General features: G+C 55.8%; 1 protein-coding gene across 1 annotated transcript; it reads left to right on the top strand.

The window, feature by feature from the left end:
* The first annotated feature begins 1,524 nt into the window (after positions 1–1,524).
* HS3ST6 (heparan sulfate-glucosamine 3-sulfotransferase 6) lies at positions 1,525–10,848 on the top strand. The gene is made up of 2 exons (XM_033101098.1): positions 1,525–2,022; positions 7,318–10,848. Exons 1-2 carry the CDS (start codon positions 1,610–1,612, stop codon positions 7,931–7,933), a joined length of 1,029 nt encoding a protein of 342 aa, XP_032956989.1. The 5' UTR covers positions 1,525–1,609; the 3' UTR covers positions 7,934–10,848.
* Positions 10,849–23,504: the final 12,656 nt, after the last annotated feature.

The raw sequence follows: 23,504 nt of genomic DNA, 5'->3' as shown, positions 1-23,504 counted from the left end.
GCTAGGAGGTAGAAATGACTATGCCTGTGTTGGGGCAGGGAGATGGAGGGGCCACCAGGGTTTAATGCTGGAACTTAGAGCCCTGAGTGGTGGCTGCTGGGACTGCGTATGTGGGGGGCGGGGAGGGCGCCGCTAGACCAGAAGCACAACTTCCTGTGACCCTGCGTGTGCCAGCTTGTACCCCAGACACTGCTTTGCCAACAACCCGCCTACAGGGCTCCTGGCTGAGTCTTGCCCTGACAAGCAGGTGCAGGCCCTGGTGTCGGTCAGTGGTCTTTACCCATTGGCTCTGCATAGACCCCTCTGGCCAGGGCTGCCTCTGCGTGGGAGCTCTGGAAATGTGTGTGGGACACGGAGGCTGCCTTCTCCTCAGAGGTGCCTCGGGCTGCTGGGACTTGCCTAGATGCCATTAGGCCCTGGACTGACTCATTAATAAGCAGAATCCAGAGCAGAGGCCTCTGGGTATTGACTGAAGAGAGACTGGCCTCTTTGGGGGGCCCATGCACACCTGGCACAAACCGTGTTGCCAGGAAGGCTGGGGCAGAGGCGGAGAGAGGACATGGGTCCCAGTCCATTTGCACCTGGGATTGTTGCTCAGTTTCTCCGAGCCCAGCTCTCTTCTTTGCCTTCCTTCTCTGTGCTGTGCTGGAGGTTCAGTGAACTTAGGGCTTCGTAAAGCTCCTGTAGAGCGTCCAGTGCCCAGCGGGTACCAAAGCTGTGAGTGGCCCCTGAATCTCACTGCCCCTCAGAGGGAGCACCTCGGCCAGTATCTGGGCTCCTCCTTCTAGTTCCCCGAGCAGAGGTCTCCTGAGTCTTTCACATCTCCAACAGGAGCCACTTTGCCAGTGTCAGAGATGGGTCACTGACACCCCAGGGGGAACATGGACTAGGCTGTGCAGAGAGATGGTGACACTAGAAGGAGCAGAAGACTTAAGTCGGAATTTCACTGGGCCCTTGGGCAAGATACCTGTCCTCCCTGGGCCTGTCTCCCCAACTCTAAAATGGTAATCCCGCTCCAGACACCAGGGCTGTGACCCTTATGAATGGCAAGCCGACTGTCGGCAAGATGCGCCCCATTCCCGCTGCAGACCTCCCAGGGAAACGCTCTACGCACTGGGGCTCGGGTCCACGCTCCTGTTTAGCTCACTTGCTCAGCTGGCGCACCAGTGGTGCCTCCCTGGTCCGCGAGGGGCGGGATCGACCTTCTACCAGCGGTGCTGGGGCCCACGCGCAGCCGGGTCACTGCTCTGTGTCCTGACCCGCCACCGCCCCATCCCGGAGTGCAAGGGTGAAGACCTGGAGTCGAGAGGGCTGGAGCCCAGGGTCTCCCAGAGGGCGCGTCCGGGTGCTCTCTGAGGCTCCGAGTCGCGCCGCGGCGACCGTGGGTGCTTGCTGGGCGCAGGAGGAACAGGGGCGCAGACGGGGCGGGGCTTCTGGTGTGGGCGGGGCATCCCGCTCACGCCCCCGGCCCCGCCCCGCGCCCGCTCCCGGGCGGCAGGGCGGCTGGACTCAGAGCAGAAGCCGGGCGTCAGCGGCCCGAGCGCGGCGCGGACCGGGATGCGCGCCCTCTTGCAGCCCCCGCTTGCGGGCCTGGGCGCGGTGCGGCTCGATGGCAGGTAGCGGCGGCCAGGGCGGCGGGGCCGGGGGCGGCCAGGGCGCGGGGCCAGGGCCGGGGGCCGCACTACGGGCTCCTCGTGCGCCTCTGCTGCTCGCCGCTCTGGTTCTGGGCGCCTACTGCCTCTGCGCCCTCCCCGGCCGCTGCCCGCCAGCTGCCCGCGTCCCCGCGCCGGCTCCCGCGCCCGCTGAGCCGTCCCGTGCCGCCCGCAACCTGGAGGCTCCGGTCTTGCCGGTGGCCAGCGGCTCGGGCCGCCGGCGCTTCCCGCAGGCGCTCATCGTGGGAGTGAAGAAGGGCGGCACGCGCGCCCTGCTGGAGTTCCTGCGCCTGCACCCCGACGTCCGCGCCCTCGGCTCCGAGCCCCACTTCTTCGACAGGTGGTACGAGCGCGGCCTCGCCTGGTACAGGTGAGCACCCATGTCCTTCCGCTCCATCGGCTTCTGTGCGCGCGCTGAGGGTGCCTTCCGGGAAACAGCGTGGTGCGCCCCTGGGGTCTCCCCCAGGACGCGGCGGGGAGACGTCTGGGGTATCGCGGGCTGAGACCAGCCTGGGTGGGGTGCCCGAGGCTTGACCCTGAGGACGCGGCCCTCCTGGAACGGGTTTTACGGAAAGGAGGGGCAGTCACTGGCCGGGGGATCCCAGAAACTTTGAAAACTCCAGGGAAAGCCCTGGTGCGGGGCTGCTGAGGCGGTCTCAGCAAGATTGGAGGCGAGGGGTTGCGATCCCAATGGGGTTTGAGGAGCGTTAGAAATGAGTCTGGCTCAGCCGCCCTCCCCTGCTGGCCAGTTACCCTAGGAAGGGGCCCTCAGGATCCTTGCAGTCTCCTAGAAAGTGTCTACCCCCCAAGACTCCGGATCCTGGGAAGAGGAGTCCTCCGGGGTCCTAAGGGTTTGGAGAAAGTCTGGCTTTAGGAGGAAGGGATATGCCTTTAAGCCAGTGCCCAGAGGTGGGAATTAGGTCCCCAGCTTCATGTCATGGGGTTCTGTAGCTGCCCTGCCTCCCACGTGGGATGGACTTGGGGTGTGGTGTGGAATGTGGGGGAGCACCCAGCCCCAGCTGATGCAGCCTGCCCTGAGGGCTGGTGGGAGGCCAGCTGCTCCCTGCTGAGGTTGGCACGGAAGCCCTCAGTGTGTGAGGCCCTGCCTTCTGCCTCCAACAGCTACACACAAGCCCGCCGTGTGGCCTGACCCTTCCTGGGGGGGAATGAGGGCTTACAGATGGAGAGTGAGTCACCCCACTCCCCACTGCTCTCAGCTTATCCCCAAGCTTGGGACCAGCCCCTATGAGGCAGAGAAGACCCTGCCCAAGGTCACCCGGTGAATTAGTGGGGAGTGGAGGGTGACAGGACCCAGACTCTTGACCTTCAGGTGCACCAGTTTCTCTGTTCCCAGATTCCTCACCCCTACCCCCATTGACTATTTTTGACTTTTGCATTGAAACCACTCATGGGTTTGGAGGAGCCCCATTAAGAACAGGGGTCCTGGCTCCTGAGCTCTGAAGGGTTGCTGCTGTCGGGGGTTCCAAGGGAAGTCAGGTGGTGATGCCGGGTGGGGCTGGGGGGAGGTGAGTCTATCCTTGGACCCAACTGGCTGAATGCCGGCATCCTCAGAGCTCAGAGAGACCGCTCGCTACCCACTCTGACTATGCCGCTGGCCTCCCAGTGCATCTCTAATCCCTCATTGCTGTAGGGAGGATAGGCCGGAGGCGGTAGGGAAGCGGGGAGGAGGAGGGAGATGCCAGGAGACGGGGGCCAGGTAGAGGACACACTTTTAACTGTAGTGCAAACTTATGAGCCCCCACTGATCCCAAGAGCTTTGACTACAAAAAGCTGGGGGAGACGCTGAGCTGGGTTCGTCAGGGGCTAGAGGGGAGGCTCGAACCAATTTTGCCCTAAAAGTGTTTTCAGAGACCCGGGGCTCCTGAGGCCCCGTCCAGGCTATACGGGGCGCATGCTCCAGCTCTGAGGGACAGGACAGGGAGGGCAAAGAGCCTCAGAGGTAGCAGGTGTCAGACCCAGACTGGGGGTCAAATCCTCAGCTCTGAGGAGGGGTTCTTGGGACAGTGGGGTGCTCACGATGGAAGCCAGGGGATTTAGGAGTGTGTTTAACTCTGGTAGAGAAGAGACTTTCTCCTTCCTCATGTTGAGAGCTGCCTCCACTGGGGGAGGGGTGGGTGCAGAGGATGCAGTGTCAGGGCCTGGTAGCCTCGTCCCGTTCATCCAGAGATGTCCATGGCGCTGGCTAACCCCGACCCCTTATTGGCTGGTGCAGAGCAAGTGAGAGCCGGGCTGGCTGAGCTTCTGGAGTGTGTGGGATCCAGTGCTGTCAAAAGGACTATGGCCATGTACTGACAAGGACAGATATGGACTTGGGGTGCTCACAGGTATCCTTTGCCTCTGCACCTGCCTGTCCTTCAACCTGTTCTGAGTGTGCAATGAGCCTCTGAAAATGCCCACTCCGGCTTGTATCCCCAGCCTGCAAAGAGGGTGCCCAGCTCCGGGGCACAGTCTGGCGGCATTGTCTGCTCTCAGAACCCTGGGCGGAGCCTCCAGCCAGTGCAGAGCCCTGTTATGGGTGGGGGTTTGGGTGGTGAGTAGAGGAGGAGCAGGCTCATTCCAGGCAATGACCCTGGCCCTTCTGGTGGCCTCAGCAGGTGGACCCTGGGGCTGCCCAAAGTTGGTCTTGGCCAAACCTTTCCCCCTCCCTGGGTCTCAGCCCATCTCTCAGACTCTTTAGGGTCCTCCATCTTGGGGACCGTGACCCCCAGGTACCTCCAAACTCAGTTAGCATTTGCTCATCTATTCACTCACTCACTGAGCACCTTCTGTGTAGCAGGTGCTGGGGTGCCCTAGGCAAGCACTCCAAGATCGCATCAGGAGGACTGCCCCACCTGGGGGCAGGTGGGGCTGTACTTTGACCATAGTATTTAGAAAAAATGAGGAGACAGGAAGGGTGCAGGGGGAGGAACCCCATCGGCTCCCAGGGCTGACACAGGGAGTGGGGAGAGGGACCCTGGCTTCTGTGGGGCTTTTCTCCCTGTGTTATCCCAGGGAGAGGCTCCTGTGACCAAGACCTCACCCCGAGCACCCTATGGTTCCACACAGGAACCCTAACTGGTTTCTGCTGGATCCCAGGCAGGGCTGGAGGGGCCCAGGCAAGGTGTGGTACATGAGGGGGAATGAGACTGGGGAGGGAGAGTGGCCAGGGCCTGGATGGAAGCCGCAGGGAAATGCAGACCAGATGAGCAGGGAGGGAGGGCCCATGGAACAACTTGTCAGATGTTTGCCGTGTGGAGGTCAGAGTCCTGTTCCTCTCATTCTTTCCCCGGTTTCTCCCACCCCCCAAAACCCCCATACCCACCCTCCTCTGTGCCTTGGCCAGGACAGGCTTCTGAGGGTGGGGGAGGATAAGTAATTGATCCCAAAGACCTCCGATCTCAAAGCTGGTTTGTTGCAAGAGTGGGCCTGGAAAGTCGGCCTCCCCTCCCCATTTCCATCCCCCTTCCATGGTGGGGGTGTCCTGGAGGCACCTCCCACCTCTGCCCCTCTGACTTCCCTGGCATCCTTCCTTGCTGCCCCCTCCTCTCAGGCAAGAGCAGTGGTGGTGGTGGTGGTGGGAGAATGTTCAGAACCCAAAGTGCCCCATCTGGGAGGCAAAAGAGGGGGGTCCCCAGGGTCACTTGGTGCCTAGGGAAAGAAAGAGATGGGAAAGGGTTGTCAAAGGTGGGACAGCAGGGCCCGTGAGTCATCTGGGCTCGTTCCTCTCTTGAGGAAGGCCATGAACAGAGGGACCGTGACTTCTGAGCCACCTGTCAGTCTGTCCTGGCACAGGCTTCCCTTCACAGGTCTCAGCAGCGAGGTTCAGTGGGTGCGACTCCCCTTCTTCTGACTCTGTCTTGTGGAAAGGGGGGGTCCCCTGAGCTTGCCACTCCAGGCAACAGCTCTGGCCTCAGCCCTTGGCGTCACCCTCCACCCCCCAGTCTCACCGAACTTACCCCAGGCGGGCTGGGTACGTTCTCACCTGGAGCCCCAGGGCATGAGACAGGGCATGGGTGCAGGGACTCTTGGAGCAGAAGCCATGCTGACACCCCCCTTCCATCGGCTACAGTCCAGGGGTGGGAGGACTGTGGATCCGTGTCGACACCCAGCACCTCCCGCTTCCTCTCTCAGTGTGCCAGTCTATCCAATGGGGCAGTAAGTAGAGCGGAGGGAGGTTCCAGCTTGCTCTGTCAACATGATGGGAAAACAGGATTGTCTCCTGTGACGTCTGAGGACCAGCTCTGCCCAGGGCCTTGTTTCGAGGAGTGGGGGAAGCTCCCAGAAGCCAGAAGAACACGCAGCTCCCCCATCTCCCCTGAGTCCATGGGGTGGTGTCAGGGGAGCCACTGGCACGCCAGGGACTCACACCCCCAGCACCCTCCAAGCCAAGCACCCCAGTGTGTGGGTCTGGGCACCTGTGTGTTCCCTAGGCTTGAGTTTCACTGTGGGGTGAACTGAGCAGGAAGAAGAGATTGGGGCCTTGCCTCCCAGGGGCTAGAGTCGGGGCATCCCTTGGGCTGTATGAAACTTGAATTTTGCCTTGTGTATCACTCTCCTGTCTGGGGCCAGACCTGGAGGCTGCCCGTGGGGGTGGTGGCAGTACCCTCAGAGGACAGGAGGCAGGACAGGGCCCCAGGGGCAGACTGCCCCATCCTAGCACAGGCCCCACAGCCTCTGCCTCCGTTGACCTAGTTCCCAGCCCTCCTTCCAGCCCTCCCTTGGAGCTGTTTGTTCAGCTGGCCCTGCAGCGCCCCACCCAGCCTCACCCTGCACTACCTGGCTGGCTGGCAGGGGAGGCTTGGTCTTGGGACACTGCTCAGGGTGCCCGGCGTGACCCATTTGGGCGCTCAGGAGGGGCTTCCACAAGTTTGGGGCAGTTGGGGCTGTCATCAGCTGACTCTCCCAGAACCTTGGGACAGGGTTAGTGCCCCCCGACCCCCACCCCATCAGAATGAGAGGAATGAGTAGGAACACTGCAGTCACAGCCTTGCGTCCTGGGATCTGAGCCAGGTCTGGGAGGCCCTGGTGACTACGGTCTGGGATGGGTCCTCAGGCCACCTCACTCGCGGTTCTTCAATGTGCTGGGCTGTGCTTCCGCGTTTGGATTAGGCCCAGGTCAGTGAGAATTAGCAGGGCTGTAATCAAAGGGTGAGGGGAGGGAGAGAGTGGAAGCGTGGTGTCCTTTGTCGACACACTTGTCCATCATTAATGGCCTAATTTAGGGACACCATCAGCCAGTTAATGAAAGTGTGACCTGGGGTAATTACAGTGCAGGGGCCTTCAGGGTGGGGAGGGTGGGCAGAGCCCTGTGTGTGGTAAGTTCACGCCGCTGGCCTCTTGGGTGCTTGGTCTGGGGTGAGAGGCACAGCAGTGTCAGGGCTGGGGTGCAGGCTAGCTAGAGTGGGCAGCCTGGTAGGATGGGCCCCCACTGCCGGCCTGTGCTGGGGCTGGGTGCGCTCACAGCCCACATCCGGGGCTGTCTACCCTAGCACTGTAGGTGGGTGGGTATGGGGGGGGTGACTCACCTACCTTGGAGGTTTGGGGCTTCCTTGGGGGGAGGAGATGTGTCTCAGGTGCCTGGGGCTGGTCTGTAATGGAAGGGCTTAAGGGGAATGAGCACCCATTCATGCCCACCTCTCCTCAAGCCCACCTGTCCATCCCACAGGAGCCTGATGCCACGAACTCTGGATGGACAGATCACCATGGAGAAGACGCCCAGCTACTTTGTGACTCGTGAGGCCCCTTCCCGCATCCATGGCATGTCCCCGGACACGAAGCTGATCGTAGTGGTGCGGAATCCTGTCACTCGGGCCATCTCTGACTATGCCCAGACGCTCTCCAAGACCCCGGGCCTGCCCAGCTTCCGTGCCCTGGCCTTCCGCCACGGCCTGGGCCCAGTGGACACAGCCTGGAGTGCCGTACGCATCGGCCTCTACGCCCAGCACCTGGACAACTGGCTGCGCTACTTTCCCCTGTCCCACTTCCTGTTTGTCAGTGGTGAACGCCTGGTCAGTGACCCAGCTGGAGAAGTTGGCCGTGTACAGGACTTTCTGGGCCTCAAACGGGTCGTCACAGACAAGCACTTCTATTTCAATGCCACCAAGGGTTTCCCTTGCCTCAAGAAGGCCCAGGGGAGCAGCCACCCCCGCTGCCTGGGCAAGTCCAAGGGTCGGCCCCATCCCCGAGTGCCCGAGGCCGTGGTCCAGCGTCTGCGGGACTTCTACAGGCCCTTCAACCGCAAGTTCTACCAGATGACCGGCCAGGACTTCGGCTGGGACTGAGAGGCCAGGCCCGCCTATGCTCTGCCTGGGGACACTCAGTAACCTTAATTTATGCCTGCCACCTTGCCAGAGCAGGCTGTGTGCACATTCTGGGTAGAGAGAACTATTTAAGAAATAAAGTTTGGCTCTGTGTTCTTTCACATGACCTTAAGGTTGGAGGGTGGGGCTAGCGGTCTACTGCCCAGGGAAACGGTAATCACACCAGCTAAGTCTAGTGGGCAGTGTTGGAGTGCCAGGAGTGGTCCAGAGTTGATCCCTTATAAACCCTTTGAGGTGTGCAGTGAGCTTAGCCATATGTCACAGATGAGCAACTGAGGCTCAGAGAGTTTTAGGGCTGCCCATGGACACACAGCTTCTGTGATTCTGGAGGCCGTCCTAGGGCTCTCTTCCCAGCCCTGAGACACTGAGCTGGGTTGTCCCGTGTTCGGGATGGGGAAACGCCCCACGTTGCCCGCCTGAGTGGTGGGGCAGGATTAAAGCTGGGTACGTTCACCTCTTCCGGCTGCTCTCATGACCTCAGCTAATTTGTCATCCTAGCGCCCAGTAGACGCTCCCTCCTGGAAGCCTGGTGGGATTGCTGGACAGTGAGTGTGAGCTGACTCCTGTGTGCAGGCAACGGTGCTTCTCACAGCCTCCTAGCAGCTCCTCACGCAGCCCGGCACTGCCTGCCACAGCCTGTGCCTACAGGTAACACCCACACCACAGGCCCCACCCCCGAGATCCCGCCCCCACTGCAGGGTGCCCCCACTCAATGGGCCTGCCCCCTGCCGCAGGCCCTAGATGCCCCAGTTCTGCACTCACCCAGCTTGCAGGTGCAGGGAGGATGGGCAGAAATGGAGGCCCATCTGCAGCCCAGCTGCCTGCTCAGCTCCTAACCTAGTCGGCCAGAGCGAGGCAGGCTGGGATGCGCTGTCCACCCCTCTTCCCCCAGGAATGTGAGGCTCCTCGCTAATGACTGTCTTGCTCCTGGCCATAGTGCTGTCTGCCAGGTGCCCACCAGTTGCTCTGACAATGACTTCCAGAACCCCTGCGGCCCAGACCTGGCATTCCCTTACTGCGCTGAGCTCTCCTAGGACCCGGCGGTGGGCTCTGCTCTGGCCCTGATGTGGCCTTTCCACCCCTGGGCTCCTTGGAGCCACTCGCTGTCCAGGGCCCCAGGGTCAGAATGAGGGAGGATTTTCAGGGGAGCAGGAGCTTGTCAGTCACCATGCTCCTTTCTGGATGACGGTGAGCCCGTGGCCCCACCAGTATCCATTGTCACTCTCTTTGTCACACGACCCACCAGTGGTGTGGAACATGGGGTCCGCTGATGGTATGTGAGAAGAGGCTCAGCAGCAGGTGGGGAGGGAGATGGGGGTGTCTGTCTCCAGGAGACCTGTCCCTTTCCCTCCTAGTTCTGGGCCCAGAGGACATTCTCATCTGGAGCTGCCCTGAGGGGCCAGCAGTCTCTCTGGTCCACATCTGGGCCAGGCCAGGGCAGGGCTGGGGCCTGTTCCCAAGCCACTTTGGTGAAACTGGTGGCAGATGTGGGTGAGATGTACCCATAGCTTCCTCCCCAACTCGGACCTCAGATGTGGGTGGAGGGCAGTGTTGCCCCAATGTACAATAATGATGGTGAAGAAGGAGCGCTCTTCATTTTGGAATCCCTGCTGGGTGGCGAGCATGGGGCCTGGCAGCTCTGTCCTCATTCCTTGTGCAGGAGCCCCACTCAGGGACAGCATGCACCCCGCCTGGTGGCAAGGGCAGGGGGGAAGGCAAGACAGCCCCTGGCCGAGTTCCCAGCCTGATCCGTGCACGTTTCTTCTTCTCCTTGGACACACCCTCGTCCAAACTTCTGCCATTTCATGCCCGGATAGCTTCAGGGATCCCTCACTGATGCCCTGGCAACTGTTTTATTCTCCTGCAAAGAGCAGTCCACATGCATGGCAGCCAGAGAGGTGTCTTCAGAGTAAACTAGATCCCACCATTTTAAAACACTCCAATCTTCTCCCCTACCCCATTGCTTCGAGAATGAAGACTAGATGCCTGATCGCAGCTGTTAAGCCCTCTGAGGTGTGCCCGCTTCCAGCCTGTGTGTTCCTCTCACCCCTAAGCTCTTGCCCCTGTCAGCTCCTTCTATCTACTGTAATCTTTCCAACCTCATAGCCTTTGCACATGCTGTTCCCTCTGCCTAGAATACCTTTCCCCACAGAAGGTGCACACTGAGATGGAACCAGCCTTAGAACAGGGCAGCTGTACTCTCTGGGCTTGTTTCCTCCCTTTACTTAGAGTCCCTTTCCCAAGACTGCTAACGTGACCCATTTTCCCCTTCCTGAAGCTTCTTGGGTACAGAGCTGTGGGGGCCACTAGTTAGTCTGGCTCTGGGCCCAGGCCCAGCTCAGAAGGCAGACTTTGGAAGCTGCGGGGAGAAAGAGAGAACTCGTTTATTCTACTCACCCTCCTCCCAGTGGAAACCGGGCCTAACCGCCAACGCCAGTGCCAGGTGCCCAACTGGGCCTCAGAACACACTGAGGGCAGATGTGGTGGGTCCTCCCAGCTGTGTGTGGGGGTGGGGCTCTGTGGGAGAGTCATCAGCCTTTAATTAAAGTCCCTAAATTGCTTCCCCAGCTGCTCAGTGGGTTTTCCATGTTGGAATGTTCCAGAAGGGGTGAGAAGTGCTGATTCAATTACTCTCTTCCTGTTCCTTCCAGTGGAGAAGGGGCCAGGGACCACTTTTCACCCTCTTACCCCAGCCAGACTGGGATGGGGTGGGTGGGGGTGAGGGGTCCTCATGGCCGCGAGAGTCCAGGAAGGGTCCCGGAGAAGCCTGGGAAGTGGCTGCCTGATTGGATGGCCATCAGCTGTGGCTAGGTGGCCGTCAGCTGTAACTAGTGAGCCATTGGGCACTAATATAACGGCCATGGCTAAGCTAGCAGAAAATGGGGGGCTAGCAAGATGGTGGCTGAGCTAGCAAGCGGCGGAGTGTGGATTGAGGATTTCAGAGAGGCGGATTGCAGCTAGCAAGTGAGGTGGGTTGGCAGAGAGAAGGGGACGGCAGGTTGCGGATCATGTGGCTCCTGCTTCCTGTGTCTCCAACCCAGCCGCCAGTGAGACTACAGTGGTATGACTCCCCTATCTATGGCTTTGTGGGTGTTCCCTTTTGGCCTTACCATGTCCTGCATTCTTATGTGGGGAGAGGGACCAGAGACCCTGCAGGCCGCCCTGCACGATACTGCCTCTACCTTGGGGGTCCTTACCTGGCCCCATACCTTTTGGGGTATGGGCTAGGGTCCGTGGGGCCCTCCTCCCTGACCACTGGGACAGGTGAGCATAATGTTCCCTGCTGTGGGCTGTGTCCCCGCCTGCGGAAACACCAGCAGACCCTGACCTTGTAGCCCATTTAACCAGCTGGGAGATATCGGGAGCTGGATCCACCCCCCTGCCTCAGGGTCCACAAAGTACTTTCCTAGTATGAATCTTCCTTCTAGATGAGGAGAGGAGACCCAGAAAGTTCCAGGGCCTTGCCTGTCCTCCTCCTTACCATCGTGTGCTCATTGCATCCTGTCCTCATCCGAGGTGGCCCCTCTGCCCAGAGCTGGTCCAGCCTCCCCGTGATCCCTTGTGGGACCCCAGCCAGATCCAGAGGCACTGCCAAGCTTTAGATGGTCCTATTCCTGGAGGAGGCCAGGCCACGGACAAGAGGGGCTTGAGTGACATGTGGAGGGAGAGCCAGCCTTCAAATGAACTGAAAACTCGGCGGTAGAGGGAAAAGGTTCTGGGAGATGTTTATGAGGGAGGTTCGTTAAGAGAGGTGCAGACCACAGATGTACCAGGATGAGATTACAGGGAGGCCTGGTTCTGGGGCGTAACAGTGAGGGGGTGAAGGGAAACTACATGGCGTCAGCTCCCCTGCTGAGAGCTGCACTGTTTGCAGCCCCGGGTGACACCTGAGGTTGGTTCTTCTGCTCCTTTTGGGGTTGAGAGGGGCATCCTGCTGGAGCCTCAGTTTCCTCCCTCACCTGCACCCCTCAGTCCAGGTGAAGATTCTAGGGGGACCCTCAGCAGATCTCTGGGCTCAGTCTACAAGTGGCTCAGTTCTACAGGACTCAGACCAACAGATTCTAGCCACCTGGGTCCCTCGAATGTTCTGGCTCGTCATCATGGGAGTCAGGCTCATTGCCCCTCCCTGCACCTGGAAGCCCTCTCTGGACAGCAAGCCTCCCTTTGGGTTTTGGAAGGAGCATCAGAGCAGAGCAGCATAGCAGGATTGGCTGGTTTGAATCATTCCAGTGAGCTTGGGGTGCAGGAGTTGTCCCTAGTCACCTGATAGCTGGCCCTGGGTGATTTAGGGCAGGGCGGTATTGGTGTAGTGTGTGTAGTGTGTGAGGGTTAGGTACAGGGTTTGCAGGATGGGCTCTGGGAGATGTAAACACCTATGGCTGGTAGTTTGGCCCTGTGATGAATGGATGCCAAGCAGACAAATACAGAATCAGAATCTAACAAAACAGAGTTAGAACACCAGCCTCAGGTCCTTCGGGGGCAGGAGCTGTTCCCTTTGGAATCCCGGTCCCTTGCCAAGAGGTGGAACACCGCCCCCACCCTGGGGACTGGTCTCAGACACGAACTGTGCTTGGGGACATTCTGGGTTCCAGGTTGCTGGGGCCTTGGGCTGGACATGTGACCGTGGCCCAGGGCCCACTGGCCAGTGCAGCAGCTCCCTCGTGGATCATGAGCTTGGGGAGGCTGGCTGACAGGGACTTGTCCCGTCCCACCACACCCCACCCCACCCTGCACCCCTTGGGGTCTCCATGGCCTGCTCCCAGGGCAAGGGTGGTGAGGCTGGGGGTGTATGGAACAAGCTGGGGGCACAGTCTATGCGAGGCAAGCCGGCCTGGGAAGAAAATATTTGCTCAAACCCCAGGTAGGGTAGAAGGTGGGCATGGGGAGACTCACGATGGCACTTGGAGGCTGGCCAATGTGTTGGGGTCCAGAGGCAGGGCCCACCTTCTGGACAAGACTTCCAGGGATGTATCTCCAGACAGGCTGGTGGCAGAGCCTGGCTGGGAACACCCTGCAGGCCTCGTTGGCTGGGGTCTGTCTATGATGGCCACCAGAGTGACCCAATGGACGGCAGGCCATCGGAGCCAAGGAGACCCTCCAGGTGAGCATGCATTGCAGCTTTGGGCCACGTCCCTGCCCCTAAGCCCTGCTGCCCTGGGACGGTTAGCCCTACCTTTAGGGAAATGATGAGACTCCTCCAATGTGACCCCCAACATGGGCACTGCCCACGCTGCAGGGACATCAAACAAGATGCCAGGGACCCTTCTGCTGCTCACAGCCAAGCCCCTGGCTTTGAGGCCAAGGAATTCCTTTCATAATGCTTAATCTGAGCCACATTGCGTGCACTTTTCTCTGGAAGAGCCGTATGAAAAGTCAGTCAACCAAGACAGTTAATGCAAAACTTGCCAGGAGGATTTCATACACGAGGATTTTGATTAAGGGGAAAACGAGATCTGCACTGGGCAGTAGAGAACTATCGGGGATCTTGTTCTCTCTGTCTCTCTGATCCCAGCCCTCCCTGGCGGCCTCCAGCGCTGTGGGAAGAGCTGGCCTGGCCTGACAGCCGCCCACGGGTCAGATCCTATCACTCCCTTCCTCTTCCACGAGAGAGGACAGGATATCTGATGGAAAGCCAATCTGGAGACAAACGCTTTGACTGCCGCAGGGAAAGCCTGTCTCTCAAAGGAGAGGATGGAGGATTGAGGGGCTGTACTATGGGGGAATGTCTCTGCCAACTGTACCAATTTTTTTGGGGAGAAGCATCCAGAAACTGCCTGACCGCCAGTCTCACTGTCTGAACTCTGGTTGGGGAGTGTGGAGAGCCCCTCATTTAGGGAAGGGGTGCTTCCATCAATGGTTGGTCTTGTCGCATGCAAAGTAGAGAGATGCAGACAAGCTAGGAAGAGCGTTGCTGGGGGCACAGAATGTCAGGCAAGGCCCAGACGATCGAGAAGAAACAAACCCATCATTCCTTTGTCGGTAGGAATTTCACTGTCTCATGGTTTGCCCAGAAAGAGCCCAGAAGTCTGGGGAGTTAGAATGCATGGGAACAAAGGAAAGAAGCCAAATGCCAATGATAATACTAAGCTAGTATTTCCTGGCCACAGAAGGATGTATTTAGAGTACTTAGCATGGTGCTAGCCTCAGGCAAGGGATCAATCAATGTTATTTTATCTATCAGGTACGTAGCTATGCTTAGTATCCCCATTTCACAGGTGAGTAAACTGAGGCTGAGAAGGGCCCTGTGTTACCAGGAGCTGGCAGAGCACATACATCCAGGTTCATCTGCCTACGGCTCAGACCCTCAACTCTCATATTGCCGTATGAGATTGTTCAAGTGGACCCCAGCTTAGAGCAGAGGGAGGAAGCCGTCCCTCAGGGCTGGTCATTGGGTAGGCAGAATTCTGAGATGGCCCCCAAGATTGCCAGTCTTTAGTGTATGTCCTGTAAAATGCCCTCCTCTGAGTCTGAATTTGATGGATGTCACTGTTGCGATTCAGTTGGCTGTAAATTTGTAACAGAGAGCATCCTGGGTATGCCTGACCTGATCGGGTGGGCTCTTAAAAGGGGGTCTAGTTTAATGGGTACAGGGGTGACGACATGTTGTGGAACTAGATAGAGGGGGTGGTAGCACAATATTGTAAACGTACTAAATGCCACTGAGTTGTTCACTGTATGTAAACAATGTTTGTTTTCCATCACAGTTGACGGAATTGTTCACCTTAAAATGGTTAATTTTATGGTATGTGAATTTCACCTCAATTAAAAAAGATAAAAAGAGTGTTTTCGCATGGGCTGCTATGACAAATATAGACTGGGTGACTTAAACAGCAAAATTTATTTCTCACAGTTCCGGAGGCTGGAAGTCCAAGATCAAGGTGGTGACAGATCTGGTGTCTGGCAGGGCCTCTTCCTGGCTCGCAGATGGTTGTTCTCTCATGTTCTCACATGGATGGAGAGCAGAGAGAGGAAGCAAACTCTCTCTCTTATAGGGGCACTGATCCCATTCAAGAGGTTCCACCCTCATGAACTAGTCACCTCCCAAAGGCCCTGCCTCCTAATACCGTTACCTGAGAGAGGAGGATTTCAATGTATGGATTTGCAGGGGACGCAAACGTTCAGTCCGTAACAGGAGGTCTGGAAGGCAGAGACAGAAGAAGTCAGACGCTCCCTTGCTGACCTGGAAGAAAGCAAAGAGCGTTCTGTGAATGGCCTATGGGGGCCCACGGGAAGGAACCAGAGAGAGCTGAGAGCTCTTGACCAACATCTAGCAAGAAAACAGGGACTTCAGTCTTACAAATGCAAGGAAATGAATTCTGCCAACAAGCACGTGAGCTTGGGAGGGGTCCCTGGACCTCAGATGATGTGAGGTCCTGAGCTAAGCTTTGCCCAACTTCTGACTCACAGAAGCTTTGAGGAAATAAATGAGTGCTGTTTTAAGCGGCTATATTGGCGGTCTTTTGTTATGCAGCCTAGAAAACGAATACAACAGGGTGGGCCTGCCAGGAAGAATGTTCTGGAAGTAAGGAGCAGGGCTGAGACAAGATTCATGGCGCCCTCCCTTTTTGTGAGGTTTGGAGAAGACTCCAGAAGTTACGAGATGGTTATTGGGTTTATCCCAGTGGTTTCCACCCTCGGGCCCATGTGGGTGGGCAGCTCTCCCAGGTTACCTATCCTACCACTCCTCCCCAGAAGTACTGGGAAGGCTGGCGCCACTCTGGGTGAGACCCCGTGGGTGCAGTCTGGTTTTTATTAAGTATCATAAGCTCAGAATTAATTCCTGCCAGAAACAAATGTTGAGTCCCTGTTCCCTTGTAAACACAAATGCTTTAAGACAGTTTCTCAGGCCAGGGGGGAGATGTGCGTGGTCCTTCAGAAGCCCCCTGGCCACACGGCAGAGCCTCTGGTCTGCAGGACAGAGCGGAGAAACAGAGAAATGCCATGATTTCAATGCCCTTCTTGCGGCGACATCAAGTCAGGGCTGGCAGACTGTGGCGGGAACAGTCTGTTTCCTCATCCAGGCAGCAATTAGGAGGGGTTGTGTAAGGTACATGCTGTCGCCAGGAACTTTCTGGTCCTGTGACATGCTTGGCACGATTCAGGCAGAATTCAGTCTTCAGGGCCTGAGGTCGTTCCTTCTATGAGGGACCTCCCCACAGCCCTGTCTGTGAGCAAGGCTGGAAACTGAGGCTGGAACTCAGGCCTCCCATAGGAGGCTCCTGCCCCAGCAAATAAGAAGTGAGGCCATGGCAGCTTGCCTTCCGAAGGGTTTAAATAGTGTCCCCCCAAATTCATGTGCTCCCAGAAACTGTGACTGTGACCTTGTTTGGAAACAGGGTCTTTGCAGATGCAATTAGTTAAGGATTTTGAGATGAGAGCATCTTGGATCAGGGTTGGTCCTAAATCCGATGATTAGTGTTCTTCTAAGAGGAGGTGAGGACACAAAGACACACAGAGAAGAGGTCATGTGACGACAGAGGTACAACTGGAGTGATGCTAAGAAACTCCCAGGATTGCTTGCAATGCCAGAAGCTGAAAGAGGCAGGAAGAAACTCTACAGGTTCCAGAGTGAGCGCAGCCTGCGACAACTCGATTTCACGGTTCTGGCCTCCAGAGCTGTAAGAGAATAAATCTTTTTTTTTTTTTTTTTTTTTTTAAGCCACTTAGTTTGTGGTCCTTTGTTACAACAGCCCGGGAAACTAACACAGGGTTGAAGAAAAAGAATTGGTGCTTGCCCTCTCCTGTGTGGCTCCTGGAAGAGGGTAAATTGGATGGGCTGCCTGTGTGTGTGTGTGTGTGTGAACAGCAGGGCCTCAATAACCACGAGTGTCCTGAATGTGGGAGAGAGGCACTGTTTTCCATCCAAGGGCCACTGACAACCTGAAGCAGCTTGTTGGCGTTGCAAGAAGGAGCTTTGCATTCATTTTCTCTCGCTGCCTTAACAAATCACCCAAAACTTAGCGTCTTAAAGTGATGCAAATGTGTTATCTTACAGTTTCTTTTTTTTTTTAAGGAGGGCGCAGCTCACAGTGGCCCATGCGGGGATCGAACCGGCCACCTTGGTGTTATCAGCACCACGCTCTAACCAAGTTAACCGGCCAGCCTTGTCTTACAGCTTTGGAAGCCAGAAGACCAGCATGGGTCTCACTAGGCTAAAGTCAGCGTGCTGGCAGGGCAGTGTTTTCCTGGAGGATCCAGGAAGGAAGCTGTTTCCTGCTCAGTCCGTTGACAGTATTTAGTTCCTCGTGGTTGTCGGACTGAGGTCCCTGTTTCCTGATGGCTGTCCAGGGAGGGCTAGTTCCAGCAGCCCCCCTTCCTCCATCTTCAAAGGCAGAAACAGGTAGAGTCCTTCTCATGCTTCAGATCTCTCTGACCTTTCTTGTATTGTCAGATTGCTCTCTGACGGAAGCTGGGAAAAGGTCTCCGCTTGTAAAGATTCTTGTGATGACATTAGGCCCACCCAGATAACCCTGAATAATCTTCCATCTCAAGATCCTGAATTTAATCCCATTTGCAGAGCCCCTTTCACCATATAAGTTGCGTATTTACAGGTTCTGGGAATTAGGATGTAGACACCTTTTGGGGGGGCCATCATTCTGATGACCATGGACCCCAAAGCAATGACCCAGGATGACCTCGGGGGCTCCAAGGCATGAGATGAGCAGTCACAGGCCAGCACCTGGAAGGAGCAGCGGCCTCCCTACTCTTGGCTGGCCCTGTCTCTACCTCCTGGGCTTTCTTTATTTGCAGCCTTGTCCCTGGCAGCTGTCAGGCAGTGTCCCAATCTCTCCAAGTCTGGCCATGTCACACACGCCTGGGGACCTCAGGTCCCCTTCCAAACATTGAGATTTGGCAGGTTTTTGCCTAACAAGCTGTCAGGTGGTTCTGATGCCGGGCCGGGGGGCTGCTGCCTCGCCCCCCTACCTTGTGCCCGCCCTCCCCCATACACACACGTTGACACAGAGAATCGGACCTGGTTGGCCTTTCCCTCAATGCCAGGTCAGGTTCCTCATTCATAGCCCCTCACCGACAGCCCCTGAGATAGGTGTATCTTGTTTCCATGGAAGGCGGGACCTTGAGGGTAGAGCAGGGGTCTCATTCTGTCTCCATGTGGGCCCAGGTCCCTGGACACGGTTCTGTAGATGCTGGCACAGTAGATGCCCAGTGGACCTCCGGAGGGCATTTCTCTCCTGTAAAAAAGGAAGAAAAGCTGATGGGCAGGGAGCCCCTGTAGAATAAGACTATGGGGGATGGCTGCCAGTGGGCCATGCTGTCAGTTGCTGTCAGTAGTCCCCTCTCTGTGGGCTCCATGGGCAGAGACCCTCAGAGCAGCTCCCCTGGGCTGGACTTCCTCCTGCGCGCTGCCAATGCCAGTGGTCCCTCAAGAAACTGAGACCCACGTGGGGCTATTTGGAGCCTGGCTCTCTGTCTTGGTGCAACAGGCCTAGCACCATCCACACTTTCCTGAGCTTGCTCTGCTCGCCCTCTCTTCCAGGGAAAGCCTGACTCTAGCTCCCAGGCCAGGCTGGCTTGCCTTCTTCCAGCCTGGACTCAGGGGAGAAAGCTGCACGGTCTACCGTCTGATAATATCACCGTGGTACTGATGATGATGGTGTGATCCTAGCTGCTGGTTTACTAGATACTTACTGTATCCCATCACTCCTGCCGGATGCATGGATTGTCTCTGCAGCCTTAAATGACTTCATGAGGTGGGTGTCACCATATTCTCATTTTACAGATGAGAACACTGAGGCTCTGAGGGGCCAAGCGACTCAGTAAAGGTCATGCCACTGAGAATAAGCCCCAGCCAGAACTTCAGCCCAGATCTGCCTGCCCCAGAGTCCAAACCCATACTCTCTCAGGATGCTGATGGTGTGTGTGGGGCCCAAGGGATTGCAGCAGGATCGGGGAGGCAGAGGGTACAGTCAGGGGTCACAGTGACCAAGGGATCCAGGAGGAGGTTGGAGCTAGGTTTTTAGGGAAGTAAGATGGGGCAGTGCTTGGTCTCCAGGGAGGGTCCTTCAGTGCTGGGGAGGACAGGTAGTGTGGAGTGAGGGTGCGGGTGGCTCTGGGCACAGCTGTCTGGCCCTCAGTTGGAATTCACCTGCATTCACATCATGGGATGATTTGTGTGTCTGTCCCCTGTTGCAGCCGAGGGACTCCAGGAGAATGTGATGGCTCCAGCACCCTTTCCCCCAGACCACGGGGGAAAAAAATCAAAGCTTCGTCCTACTTCTGAGAGAGAAGAGGGGAAATCTTGTTTCACAAAAAGCCTCAAGTCTCGCCAGGGACCAGGTGCAGGCTTTTCAAATGCAGCCCTGAGCTCCTTTGCATCAACTTCATTTCCTACCTGCACAACATTCTTTCTCTCTCCAGTCACATCCTTCTCCTGGAGGAAGGGCAGAGTGCACAGGTTGACCACATTCTTGAACTGTTAGGGTGCTCACGGTGGCAGGGGGATCATGACTGTCTCCCCACTGTGCACAAACTGTGCTGAGATGTCACGTCTGCTGCACTTGCTGCTGAGGCCTCGTTTCTGGTGCGGTTCTGCTCTCACGGCCTCTGGATGCCAGCTTCTTCTCCTTGGACGTGGGACTTCTGCTCCGACCCTGCTAGGTGAGAGCTCTTGGGGAAAGCCCATTGACAGACCAGAGTCAAGGCCAGCCCTCCCTCTGACACCGCTGCTGCATCCATGCATCTCTGTGCAGAGTGAGTTTTAGTTTCCCAAGGAGGTGGGATTGTGGCTCCTGTGCAGCAAAGATTGCTTCCCTTTGTCATTCTGTCTGTAGTGAAAGGAGGAGGAAGAGCAGGGACTGGGAATCTTGGCCTTGGGAAGCAAAGGGAAGGCGGCTGTCCTGGAAGGTGCACTGGCCCATCAGGCAGGACATGTGGCCCTGGAACCCACCCTGTCCCCCCCGCCCCCAAGGTTCTTTATCTACCACTTGGACTGAGGCGGACTTGTTGGCTGTTTTCACAGGTAATTTTTATTTCAATCGTTCCACAAATATTCCCCCAGCATGTACCACGTATCCAGCACTGTGACAGGTTTGGAGGTGCCTTCGAACAGAGTATCCCTGCTTGGTAGAGCTTGGGGTCTGGGATGGAGACAGACAATAAACAGATAGTCACCCCATTCACATACAATCTGGTGTCAGGAAGGGGGAGAACTTCAGATGGGGAACTGTGGTCGGCTGAATCATGTCCCCCGAAGATATCATGCCCTAATCCCCAGAATCTGTGAATTTGTACCTTACAGAGTAAAAGGGGCTTTGCAGATGGGATTGAGTTAAGGAGATGGGAAGATTGAGATCTGGAGATGATATTATCCTGGATTATCTCAATGGGCCTAATGTAATTACAAGGGTCCGTATTTTTATTGTTTTTTTAAAGATTTTATTGGGGAAGGGGAACAGGACTTTATTGGGGAACAGTGTGTACTTCCAGGACTTTTTTTTTCCCCAAGTCAAGTTGTTGTCCTTTCAATCTTAGTTGTGGAGGGCGCAGCTCAGCTCCAGGTCCAGTTGCTGTTGCTAGTTGCAGGGGGCGCAGCCCACCATCCCTTGCGGGAGTCGAACAGGCAACCTTGTGGTTGAAAGCCCATGCTCCAACCAACTGAGCCATCTGGCACTGGCCCATGTGGGAATGGAATCGGCAGCCTTCAGCGTTAGGAGCATGGAACTCCAATTGCCTGAGCCACGGGGCTGGCCCCACAGGGTCCTTATGAGTGAGAGTCAGAGGAGCTGTGAGGATAGATCTGGGTGATGCAAGGTAGGAGCCACAAACCCCATATTATTGACTACATTACCGTGCTGGGTAGAGAACCTTTGGTTGTAGGTCCTTGCTTTTCATCACATTAAATATTTTGTGCCAATCCCTTCTGAACTGCAAAGTTTCTGTTGAGAAATCAGCTGACAATCTTATGGGGGCTCCCTTATAAGTTACAACCATGTTTCCCTGGAAATAAGATCTAGCCGGACAATCAGCTCTAATGTGTCTTTTGGAGCAAAAATGAATATAAGGGCCGGCCTGGTGGCTCAGGCGGTTAGAGCACCATGCTCCTAACTCTGAAGGCTGCCGGTTCGATTCCCACATGGGCCAGTGGGCTCTCAACCACAAGGTTGCCAGTTCAATTCCTCGCGTCCCGCAAGGGATGATGGGCTCTGCCCCCTGCAACTAAGATTGAACACAGCACCTTGAGCTGAGCTGCTGCTGAGCTTCCGGATGGCTGGAGCAAGTCCTCTCAACCACAAGGTTGCCGGTTCAACTCCCACAAGGGATGGTGGGCGGCGCCCCCTGCAACTAGCAACGGCAACTGGACCTGGAGCTGAGCTGCGCCCTCCACAACTAAGATTGAAAGGACAACAACTTGACTTGGAAAAAGTCCTGGAAGTACACACTGTTCCCCAATAAAGTCCTGCTCCCCTTCCCCAATAAAATCTTTAAAAAAAAAATGAATATAAGACCCGGTATATAATATATATTATTATATCATATCATATCGTATCATATCATATCATAACATATTATATTATATCATATCATAAAGATTGGGTCTTATATTATAGTAAAATAAGACTAGATCTTACATTAATTTTTGCTCCAAAAGACGCATTAGAGCTGATTGTCCAGCTAGGTCTTATTTTTGGGGAAACACGGTAGTTGCCTTTCTTTTGCTGCTTTAAGGATTCTCTTTTTTTCTTTAACCTTTGCCATTTTAATTATAATGTATCTTGGTGTGGGCCAGTTTGGGTTCATTTTGTTTGGGATGCTCTGTGTTCCCTGGACTTGTATGTCTATTTTCCTTACCTGATTAGGAATGTTTTCAGACATTATTTCTTCAAATAGGTTCTCAATTCCATGCTTTCTCGCTTCTCCTTCTGATACCCCTATGATGCGAATGTTGTTATGCTTAACATTGGGTGTTTTCTGCTACTTGGTCTTCCAAATCGCTGATTTGATCCTCTGCTTCATCTAGTCTGCTGGTGATTCCTTCTAATGTCTTCATTTCAGTTATTGTATTCTTCACTTCTGATAGTTTTTTTTTTGATGGGTTCTATGGACTTTTTAAATACAAGCCATCTCTCTGTTGAAGGTCTCACTAAGTTCCTTGAACATCCTTATAACCATTGTTTTGAACTGTCTCTGGTAGGTTGCTTGCCTCCATTTCGTTTATTTCTGTTTCTGGAGTTTTCTCCTGTTCTTTCATTTTGGACGTATTTCTTTGTTTCCTCATTTTCGTTGCCTCTCCATGTTTGTTTCTATGTATTATTTAGATCTTCTATGTCTCCCAGTCTTGGCCAGGTGACCTTATGTTGTAGGTGCCCCGTGGGGCCCAGTGGCACAGTCGCCACGGACACCTGCTATGTGTGCTCCAGGAATGTCCCTTGTGTGGGTTGTGTGTGCTCTCCTGTTAGAGTTGAGACTTGATTACTATTGGCACACCAGTGGGTGGGATTGGCCCTCAGGCTGATGGGCTGTGGGGTTTGGCCCCACCCACACCTTATGGGCTGCTGTGTGAGGAGGCTTACCTCAGTGAGTGGCTCTAGTGCCTGTTGAGTTTGCCCTTTGTGTATGCCACTTGTGGAGCTAATTGGTTGGTGCTCTACTATGACCTGAAGCCAACCTCCAAGTATATTAGTTCTGGCAGCTCTTGGGAGGGGCTCTGGTGCAGACCCAGGTTACCCACTACCTGTGACTGGCTAGGGACTACATGGTAGGAGCTACAAAGAAATCCATGGTTTTTTGCTGCCTGTGCTAAATTTCAAGGCACATGGGAGAAGCCACCCTGCAAAATGAGGATGGCTGCCACCAGTACTGGGCCTGGGGTAGCTCCGCAAAAAGCCAGGACATCCTGAGGCCTGTTTGCCACCTGCAGGCTTTTTAAAGTTTCAGCCACTGATAAAGCCACCTGTACACAAGTTGGGTGAGGCAGGGTTTCAGGGAGTCACTAGAGTGGAAAGAGTTGTGGTCACTAGGTTAATGTAAATTCTGGTTTGGTGCCAGTGCTAGGCCTGGAGTGACTCAGCAAAAGTCTCAGAGCACCCTGAGGCCATGTCATGCAGGGTCTCAGCTCCTGCGTCCCACACAAAAATGCAGGATGTGGTGAGGTCAAAAAGGAACACCCACAGAGCCATAGATAGGGGAATCATACCACTATATTCTTGCTGACAGCTGGGTTGGAGACACAGCAAGCAGGAGTCACATGATCCGCAACCTGTAGTCCACTTCTCTGCCAACCAATCTCACTTGCTAACTGCAATCTGCGCTTGCTAGCTTACCCATGGCAGTTATATCAGTTCTAATGGCTAACCGGTAACAGCTGATGGCCAGCTAGTCACAGCTGATGACCATCTACTACCCGAGCCAGCACCTTTCCACATGAGGCCGAGAGCCTGGAAACTGCTTGCTGGGACTCTGTCCCCACAGGCCAGTTGCTGCCAGCATGAGGCCCATGGACTCAGATAGTTTTCCAAGAAAGAGTGGGACGTCAGTGGGGCTGGGGGCTCACCAAGAAAGTGTCTCTTGGGAGAGT

Source organism: Rhinolophus ferrumequinum, assembly GCF_004115265.2.
Source record: "Rhinolophus ferrumequinum isolate MPI-CBG mRhiFer1 chromosome 15 unlocalized genomic scaffold, mRhiFer1_v1.p scaffold_54_arrow_ctg1_1, whole genome shotgun sequence".
Classification (NCBI taxonomy): Eukaryota; Metazoa; Chordata; class Mammalia; order Chiroptera; family Rhinolophidae; genus Rhinolophus; species Rhinolophus ferrumequinum.
Note: the sequence above shows the minus strand (reverse complement) of the source record. Positions and strands in the feature narration are given on the sequence as shown.